The 10,586-nt window shown below is 48.7% G+C and overlaps 1 protein-coding gene across 2 annotated transcripts in view; it reads right to left on the bottom strand.

Moving 5' to 3' along the window:
• Window positions 1-952: 952 nt before the first annotated feature.
• Window positions 953-10,586, bottom strand: part of LOC131210202 (uncharacterized) — a 10,621-nt gene continuing 987 nt past the window's right edge. The window contains exons 1-2 of one of the 2 annotated variants that reach the window (XM_058203412.1): window positions 1,714-1,811; window positions 953-1,655 (exon numbers count right to left, since the gene is read on the bottom strand). In XM_058203412.1, coding sequence (XP_058059395.1) covers window positions 1,062-1,655; window positions 1,714-1,725 — 606 coding nt within the window. In that variant the 5' untranslated portion in view covers window positions 1,726-1,811 and the 3' untranslated portion in view covers window positions 953-1,061. Of the gene's footprint in view, window positions 1,656-1,713; window positions 1,812-10,586 lie in introns of those variants that run through there. The other variant, XM_058203413.1, reaches the window with a different exon arrangement.

Here is a 10,586-nt window from a genome sequence, read left to right as displayed (position 1 = left end):
AGCGCACCGATTTAATTACTCATCTATTCAGAGCCGCCATTCAGGGAGATTTGAATTAATTAGCTAATCTCTGCTGAAACTGTGCCAACGGAAGTGCCAACGAGGTGCCGTCCCGCGGGCCTGCCAGAGGGGGTTGGGGGGACTGCTGAATCCCCACCCCCTGCGGGAACCCGTCTGAGAGAAATGAAAAGTTTTGTTTCCATTTCATTCCACTTTCCGCCACCGGGGTAGGAAGGCACCGTCGTATCATTTTTGTTGCCGTTGTTTCGCTTCCCATCGCAACCTTGCCCTCCGCCTCCGGGTGAAGGGGAGGCCGACTTCCCGTTGCATTTGCCCGCCGGCCGCCCGAGGCCGGAGGATTAACCGGGAGTCATTAATAAATTGTCGAGCGAATGCACCGCCAACGGGAATGGGGCGACGATGGTGGCGGCGACTGGCGGTGGTGGCGGCGGCGACGTGTGCCCTACGGGCACACCAACAATGCACGCGGGAAATGGTGACGCGCACGGCCCGGGAAACTCTGGGCCCGGTGCGAGCGACGAACCGATGCCCCGTTCGTCACTTGCGCTCGTTCCCAGCGAGGCGAGCGTTGAAGTCACCCGGGGCGCGTTGTTGATGACGATCATTAGTGTGGGGATGTGGCCACCCTTCAGGCGGACGCTCATCGGAGTGCGCAACAGATGGCCAATTTCGTCGCCGAGTGAAGTGACGAGACGTCAACTCGCAACCGGAAACGGGTGCTGGAGCCATTGGGCCGGTTTTGACGTCATCGTGATGGCGTTCCCAACTGAGCCGTCCCATAACTCACGCGCCCAGACCGGAGACCGGATGGCGCTGATGGATAGTCTCAGCCTCGGGTAGCTCCGCTATTTTAGGGCCCCTTTCGAAGTGGTCCTTACCGAGCCCCAAGAAATAGAAACTTGACGGGAGAACATTTGGTCTACATCATGGTGTTTTGGGGGTCGTATTCCGGGTATATTGAACCGACTGGTGGTGTAACATGGTTTATTCGCGGGTGATGTCCTTCAACCGATTGACCAAGACCGGGGCTTCACGCGCCCTCACTGGTGCAGCAGCACGGAAGCGGTCGGACCTCGGGCGGCGTTCGGGTTGGCGTTGAACAGCGGTTGGCTCTGGCCACTGGCGATCAGCTGGCCGACGGTCGGGTTTCGCAGCAGCACGGCCGGCTGCAGGGTGTGGACCAGCTGAGCGCGCGTACCGACCGACGGCTGGTGGCGGACGACCGCATTGAAGCCACGGTGATCGTCGGCCGTGTAGTCCACGATCCGCTCGGTGCCGTCCGACTCGAGCGTCCGGTACTGGCCCCGAACGCGATCACCGTGGCGCACCTCCTGCTGGCTCTTGATGTCACCCGAGTGCTCGTCACGCACGGCATACCCGTAGCTGTAGTCCTCGTGATCGTAGTCCCCGCGACGGTCCTGCTCGTCCTGCAGGTTGTGGTGCTGATGGCGATCGCCATATCGCTGCTGCTGCTGCTGTTGGTTGGTGTAGAGATCGTTCCGGCTGTAACCGTCGCCGTCGGCGTGCGAACGGAGCAGATTCGGGCGATCCTGAAGCCGGCGGGACCCCAGATGGTATTGCTGGGCGTCGACGCACGCACCGATCACCATCAGCCCAACGGCAAGCAGGGAGATCTGTAAGGAGGCAGATTATGGTGAGTGAGCCGTGAGCCGTACACTACCAGCTACCTACCATCGAAGCCATTCCGAAGTTGTTTGGAAAACTCTGAACACAACACTGGGCTGGTGGCGGTAGTAGTTACGCTGCGGATGCACGAGACTGCACTGATGCTTTCCCTAGAACGGTGGCACGCGTTTTATAGCGCGATTGATGGTGCGATCCGGCGATCCGGCGATCCGGCCGCCCGGCCCAGAACGCCTGGCCTGGCGCACCTTGAGAAGGCGCCTTTCGACGCGCGTGCGGTATGCGCCAGCTCGGATTTCATCCGGTTGATCTCCACCGGCTAATCAATTACGCTACGCGTTGAGTATTCACATTTTATTTGGTGATCATGCACTGTTTGTCCCCGTCCCCGGCTTTACAGCTTGTTGCGGTCTGCGGCGGTACCGAGGCGGAGTGTTCTGTTACAGAACCCAGAACGGCAAAGGTCAAGTAAAGTGTGAAGCGTGCAGTCGGGGCGCCGCTTGGATCTTCTTTCCGTGTGCCAGGAGCGCGTCGATCGGGGCGTGATGGTGTTTCGCTAAGGCGAACGGGAAGTGATATACACTGAGCCGCTGTACAGTGGCGTGAGGCGAGAGCTCTAGATTCCACCGGCCTAGCGCAAGGGGCACAATTACAATGTCAGACCAGACGACGGTAGGAGCGTTCCGAGTTGACACGTGTCACGGAGTGCGGTTACGCGCCTCTTCTGTTTGCTGACGATACGTAATTTTCGTTGATTAAAACGATCGTGCTCAGTTAAAACACAGTTAACACGTGATTGGGTTCTTCTTCACTTTTTCGACTGTGGACGTTTCATTACTTCCGAAATCCACCAGAAGACCCTCCCGAAGCTACGAACACCGATTTTGAGACAGCAGCCTACAACCCGAGGGTGCTGAACGAAGAGGTTTAAGAGGAAAGCCAACCGCGAGAGTTGCGTGGCATATCTCAAAACGATGCAAACATACTCGTAGCACTAAAATGAGTTTAGATAACCTGATCTTGCTGTACAAGTATCTCGTCATCTCGCTCCAACTGAGAAGACACCAGATCTAAAATGGACTCGAAATTCAGAAAGACAATTTTGCTGATTAAAAAATATATTTTCAAATATAGTCTGCTCACAACGCTTCTTCCCGCGAGGAGGACAACGGAAGTAAACAGTTCGCCTTTATTATTGTTAACACAGTAGTTTTGATTGTTTGGACTTATTTTGTTAAATTACGTGAAGTTCGGAAACTTCGAAAATTTGTCCAGATTTGCCTGCCTAGACCGACGCCATGCGGCAGATCCTTGAAAAGATCCTGGCGATTGTGTTGTAACACAATTATATATTGTTGCGTCAGTTGCACAAAATGGACTTCTTTTCCTTCTGATTAATGTTTTCATTGATCACCAAAGAAATAATCTCTCTACCAAATCAGGAAAAGCAAATGATTTAAATACTAACTGGTCTAATAATACAAAATAATGTTAGAGTTTTTGGACGTTTAAATTTAGCCACCCAAAATAATGATGTTACGGCATCTTCACACGCAGAATCCATCTCATTTTTGATTGTCGGAGCCGTATTACATTTTAAAATCAAACATTTAATGGAAGCTCGATACTCGAATTTATTTTCACGAAAACATCGCCATCAATTCCCTCAAACGATTACTACATAATATCTGTAACTTGCCATCATTTTGGTGTGTAACTGGCAGAAGATTGACAGCAAAATTGATTAGCTTTCATTTACTAGCTTGTTGAGATCTTCATGTTGAGTTCGGCCATTTTTCAAACGATCCTCGTAAACTTTATTGTTCTTGCCCTGGTTGTTGTGATCAATGACATTTTTATCACATGCTAATGTATCATTTGATCAATTTATACGAGTTTATAATGGTGTTGTTTAGCATGTTTTGTCTTTCAAATAAATTAATTTGTTACTGAAAAGAAATAAATATATTGAAATGATGTAATCATTCAACCGGCACTCTATTAGATGTAGGTTTACAATGAACATGGCAGTATAGCGTTCGAATTGGTCAAATCCTAGTCATCGAAATTTGCGAAACGTGTGAGAATAACTCGTAAAATTCTGAGCACCGCAATGCTTCTCACTCTTCCGTGGGGCGGCTGAATTTCATAAGAAACGGTAAACAGCGATGCAATGTTCCTACCTCGTCCTCACTTAAACCGACCATCAATAAAGCCGTCCTTCCCGGCCCGGGCGTCGCCCCGGTCGGGACAGCAGGGCCAACAAAACGGAACCGGAACATTATTCAGCCACACAGCCGTTCTCACCATGGACCGTTTCCGGCCAGTAGGGTGATTTATGAATGAACTAGATTTCAATCCCCCCGCGACGCACAACATTTATCACCTTCATTCTTCTCGCGCGTTCGCGGTTTTCTTCGTTTTGCGAGACGGCTGGGAAGAAGCAACGCAGCACAACATCCAGCTGCTTCGTTCGGTAATTTCGGGACGCGAAGCCCCACATCGTCTGCGCTGCTGCCGGGGAACATGATACCGAAATTGGCGCGTGCTCGCCCGTGCGCGAACCGTGGTTAGGCTCAACTTGCTCGACTTGTCCGTGGCCATGGGTTCGATTTCTGGTGGTGGCCACTGTGTCTTCGCCACCCGGTGTCGTAGTGTTACCGGTTGGTGTGCCGTTGCTGCTGAGCCTTCTGGAGCCGAGTGAGATGCCAGGTCCCCGGTGCAGAGAGATGTGCGAATCTTGTCTTTCTGTCGTTACGAAACGGGGCCTAGTTACCCTAGGTGAGATAAGAAGATTGAGACCCATCGCACCTTCTTCGAATACACAGTTCCCGGTGCGGGATTGAACTGTGTACTAATTAGAATTAATTTTCCAACCACTTTTTCACCCTTTTGTCACAGGAGCATTACAGGCACCGATCTTGCTGTAGTATGCTTCACTTTCTTCCCATTTACTGCGGCCGCTGTGAAGCGGCCAACGCGAGCGTCGTCGGTGCTACTTGGCCGTGCCGAAAGTAGAACCAATTAAAAGTCGTCGAAAAAAGTAGTGCCCCGGATGGTGCGTTCGATCGTTAGTGCGCTTCTCTCTCTCCCAGTCGGGGCGGGCTTACGCTTTACGACTCCTTTACGGGACGGCCGAGAGGGCCCCGAGGGTGCTCGCGGCCCCAGTGGGAACTCGGTGGGCCCAAAACATGTTCCCCACAGACGCACGAAAAAAAAAACCCCGAGCCCCAAGACGCATGGGAACCGAAACCGTCGGCAGAGCGGCGCGGCGCGAGGGTCCTAGATTTGTGGTTTGTTTGACTCGCCAAACATTGTTGACCTTAATTTTTATGACGCGCAGATCAAGAGTACCGAACACACTTTTCGGGCGCACTTTGGGCCGTTTCTTTTTCTTCGCTTCTCTTCTTGCTTTTTTGTCGAGGCAGGAAGTTGATCTTTCTCTTCTCTCCGGTGTCCGGCGGCCAGCTCTAACCAGAGCTCTATGAGGCGCGTGGCTAAGCTTTTGCGCCAACTATTCGACCGTCGCCATGGTGACGACGAAGTCGACGACGCTGCCGATGACGTCGGTGGTTCACGGTGTTCGAGGCTGTGACCGCGGGTTTTACGGACTCACGGATTCCCGTGCGCCGGGAATCTGGACCGGGGGCAGACCGACTTCGCAGGGACGGCGAAAATAGTGCATCACCAACTGGAGCAGTATCACTAACAACCGGCAGCCACTAACCGCAGCCGGCAGCAATCGAAAATGTCTTAATTTGAAGCGACAACGGTTTGCGTGCGCTTCTCTGCCTATGACGCGTTTCTCGTGGCTTAATAGTTAGTGGTTTGTATTTTGACTTTGCTCTATTTATCTAGCTGTTCCAGATTTAATTTTGGCTTTGGTTGGCTCGTTTTCGGGTAGAATTTTTTCATGTTGGTTGGACAAAGATCAATATGTTTTTTAGAATGCGGCCAACACTTCTTTCGCTTACTTACAGAAACCAAATTTCTTTCGATTTGAAAGCAAAGCATTCACCATGAAAGCAAAACTATTACAACGACGACTGAGAGTACGATAGAGAGAGAACTTAAATCGGCGAGGAACAAGGCATGTCGGCGAGTCAACATGGGAAGTAAAGATCTTTAATGCAAAAACAGCTTGTGCTGACCGTCTACGATGCTCGAGTGATCGTGGCCCAAGTAGAAGACAGCGCGTTTTATAATGTGGCAGTCGATCAGTGATTGAAATGTCTAGTGGAGATTAAATTAACCTATCGATTGGAGACAGTGCGAAAATTTGGTGACCACCGTAAGTGTGGTTTGTGGCCCAAACTCCTAGTCGTACTAAAAATCGATCGCGTTGCACTTATTGTTGTGTCATGAAACAGTCTCGAGTTTGTTTTGAGAGTGCCAAAAATCTTCAGGGAGACAAAACAGTAGACAGTAAATAAACTTGTCCTATTGCGTGTGAAAATGAACTCGTTTGCCTTACACTCGTCTTACGCCCGTAGGAAGCGAACAGAAAATTTGATACCAGAAGCCGCCATTTTCTGCAAATGGTGTGATTGAGTGCCAAATTAATGGCCCGTCTTAAATGTTTGCCCATGTGCGAAGTTTTGCATGTCAAGCTACACAAGAGCCACGCAGAGCCACGGTGTTCGTTGAGTGCGATTTCCCGTTTCTTATGTGGACAAAAAATTCGTTCATCGTTGACAATCGTTGCATCGTTGACAATCCCGTTTCGCGGGTGAAGATGTAAACACCAGAAATATTATGCATTCGCAGGTTCTCTTTCCACGGCGTCCTTCTTTTCGGCGCTCGTAGTCTGAAGATGCAAATTTAGACGAAACCAGCGCGGGCATTGGCATCATGAATGGATGCACCGCGCAGAATGGGCAGATGATGTGCGAGCTTCACCGGTTTGGTCGTTTCAAAAAATGGTTGACAAGTTACTCAAACCGTTTTTCTTTGTTCAATCAATTCCCATTCTGTTGCGCTTTGTAAACGGTTTTTGGACGATCATTTTTTGGTAAAACAAGCAACACAAAACAGATCGTACGTGAGTGTTTCCCCATCAGCTTTGGATGGCACACTTTTGGGCACACTCGGCAGCAGGCGTTTGTGATGTCTTCCTTACGGCCGTTGACGTGCGGCGTTTGCTGGACCTTCAAGGACCTTGCCACCTTGACGAGGCCAAACACGCTGGCGAAGTTGTTTAAACGAAGCGTACGTGCGAATATTTGCCGATGCATTTTGTTGCATCGATTATCCAACGACATTTCTCTCTCTCATTATCACATCTGGCGGTTCGGCAACAGATGTTGTCCACAGAATGTTGACGGAGGCCCTGGGAGCGTTAACGGTTACCGGGAAACGTTTTGTCACCCGGCCGATCATAACACGGCGGCTGATCATAACAGCAACGCATCGTGGCCCTGTTGGGTAATTTCGGCACCGGCAAATGCCCTTCAGCGACACCGGTAAGATGCAAATCAGGACCGAGCGTGTGCACATCGTGAGGATGTCATGTTGGCCTTCCTGTTCATGACCATCAAGAAACCGTAGCTTGAGGGCGCCTCCAAGGGCCAAGGCCAGCTTCCAGCACGCTTCAACAGACAGGAAGTAAATGGTTTTCGCATGACTCGTGAGTCCTTTTTTATTACAAACCATACCCATCGCCGGCCGGCCTTTGGAGGCCGGTACGAGTGTTGAGTAGAGTTGCCGTAAATAACAACGAAAACCTTCACAACTTTTCGTTCAAGCTTTCAAGGAACACGGAAAACTGCGAGCTCGTAAGTGATGGAACGATCCGTAGCCGCCATTCCGCGTCCGTTTGCTTTGGCTCATTTATTTACGATCCGTTGGTCATTTGCATTTAACGGTCGCCGTAAAATCGGCTCGTCCCAAATTTCGATGCTTGCGCTTCTGCCTTCCGGCGGGCGTTGGTTCGTCCGTGGTAATAAATCAATAATAATTATTATTATATAGTTCGAGTTTTCCTTTCTTTTGCCGTTGTTCAACGGTTGGTCAACTGTATCCGGCCCTGCTTGCCGGTCGGCATAGAGGATCAAGTTTTTGAATAAGTGATTTAAATAATAAAAATTAGTTCCAAAAGTGGTCTTAAGCAAAGCGTCGGCAGTGTTTGAGAAGTTTTACCTGAATGTTCGTTGTTGAACAGGTTCCAGAGTGATTCGCCTGAAACCGTAATCCGATAACACTGTGGGCTGCAGCTGAAGGTGGTTTTATTGCGAGGGAAAGTTGTGAGACATTTTTTTTTTAATGCAGCATCACAGAAAAGAAATTTTGCAAGAATTTTAGGATGTGTTTCTGGTTTTCTTCAAGAGGTGGAAGAAGCTCTATGCTCAACAGTTCTCAAATGATAATAATCGCTACAAAACCAGGGGCTTCTGCCGTTCTTGGAGTCCTTAGCCTTAGTCCGTTGCAGAGTCAACCGCAGTGTGTGATTGCCCTGCGCCGCACGTGGGAGTGCAAACTATGAATAAATCACAATTACTGACAGCTGCTTTGTCGGCCATATTTTTGTACCGATTACGAAGGGGTTGAACCGAAAACCGGTCGATAACCAATGTCCTGGCGGTTGCATTAACAGGTGAGCCCTTCAACATTTATCGCAGGCGCCGCCAACCCGGGTGGGTGTTCGGAATGGACTTTCAATATTTTCTGTGATAAGGGCGTGTTTCGATCCGGGAGCACTAAAAACCCCGGGTAAACGGATTCTGCGCAGAGCAATCGCCGGACCAGTCGCCCGAGGGTGTTTCCGGCTGATGTGTTTCTTGTCTTGGGTGTTTCAGCAAAAGAACTAAATGAACGGAAACCCTCCAACGAATGAAATTGGAATTTGGGACACCACGCAATACGCAAGTCCCAGATTCGGCGGATGTTTAAGGCGAATCTGATTGAAAACAAAATGAAACGAAAGAAAAAACAAAAAAACCCACAAGTGGCACATTCGTGCCACAGATCATACGAGGTGGCCGTTCATCATACACACCGGCCCTTTCTGGAAGCCCAGCCTCGCGCATGGAAGCATTTTAATTACATTTTTATGTTCTCGCCGGACGACGTGTTTCTTCTTGCATGCAACCCAACGAAGTGGTCCCGCCATCGCGGACCAGGGTTCCTCCTACGGTCGCCAGGGTTCCTGTTCCAACAGTTATGTCCGAACCGTCCCAATGGCAACGAGCGCAGTGCCATGCAGAACCAGAGGCACCACATGTCGAACATGTTTTCTGCGCTGTCTTGTAGCCGGATAGGGTATTTTTTAGTGATTCAGAGGAGTAAGGTATGGTCCGAAGGTGAATAAATTTTGTACAACGGTAAAAAATGGTTCCTAAAAAGATATTCTCGGCGCAAAAACTGTTAAATACCTTCGATTTGATCATTCGGAGTGGAACGGTAATAGAAACGATTAGAGCGCTAAAAGACGTGGGTTCTATTCCCGAAACCGGCGTAGCATTAGGGTTAGTACAAAACCAACAACCACGCTATAAAGGGATGTTGATGAAGGCGTTCAAATGGTTTCATTTCGGATTAAAAAATATCTTTTCATGTGCAGGTATTTGATTCCACACTATATGCTTGACAGATTCTAGGTGAGCATAATAAGGTGGTAAATTATAATTTTTAATACTTTGGCGGATTTGTGGTCGTGGCGAATAGAGCACACAGCACGGCACAGCACGCAGATTGTTTTCTTCTCAACTCTCCCCAGAAGTGGCCAATAAAATGATATAGTGAAGTATATCATAACAATCCTACGTTTAGGAAAATTAATTCAGCAATTAGCACTAAGCAGCTAAGCAGCATTAAAAAAAGAATGATTAAAAGAAAGAATAATGCAAAATAAAAAAGAATAAACCGTTACCACAAAGCACATAGCATCGAGGTGATCGTTTTCCATGTCCATTATCGTTTTCTTCGTTGATGTTTTACACTGTGCTCAATTTTACACAGCAACAGGAATGTAAGCATCGCTGAGCGGTACTCACGGTGGAACTTTCGGGAATAGCGCATTTGCATCATCCATCTTGTGGCGTACAGCTTTTCACCGATGAAACAATTCTGAAGCGGAAGATTTTATTATATGCGAAAAAGGATCAACAGATTAGATAGCTGAGCAATACTCACCATAGACTGAACCTTCTCAATTAGGCAGCAAAAGATGAAGTAAACAAAAACGAGGAGTACTAGATATTCTCCGAAGATGCCGATTTCGTCGTAGGAGTTTAGACGTGGCAAGATGTACAAGCAGTTCACCACGACCGTTATCGATGCCAGATGATACTGCATAAACACGAATCGGAGCACTCGTTCCAGCGCCGTTATTGCTCTGCAAGACAAACAGCCTAGATTTGAGATTTCATTTCCCAGAAATTTACAACTTCATTATAATCTTCAAATTACTCAAAAATTTCACAATGTCGCTTAGCGCAGCGTCGAAGCTCCCCGTTGTAAATGTTCCAGAAATTAGCATCGGAGCAGTCCTGGTGAGATGTTTGAGGTAGAACAGACATACGTAACTCTACCGTCGCGTCCAACTCTCCCAAGCAAGTGGCCAGAAGCTCCATCTCAGCCAGAAAGCCAACAATCATCGAATATGCAATCGTACAACCCACAAAAAACCCCGCTATTGGGATGGGAAGGAAATTCTTGTATAGGAACTGAACCAACTGGCCACCAGCGGGCTCGCCACGAAATAGTAACCAGCTATAACTCTTTGAAGACAGTCCAGTCGTCCAAAACTGAATATATGAGAAACATAACAAGATTTGAGGTGATAAAATGAACAGATTGCTCACGCGATACCAGCGATTCCTGATTGCTTCGGCCACGGAGAGCTCACGGGCAAAGGATCTGTCATTGAGAAAATCCACCACTTGTTGGAACTCGTCAAAATGTCCAATATAGATACACATCAG

This window comes from Anopheles bellator, chromosome 2, assembly GCF_943735745.2.
Source record: "Anopheles bellator chromosome 2, idAnoBellAS_SP24_06.2, whole genome shotgun sequence".
NCBI lineage: Eukaryota > Metazoa > Arthropoda > Insecta > Diptera > Culicidae > Anopheles > Anopheles bellator.
This window is presented reverse-complemented; position numbering and strand designations above follow the sequence as displayed.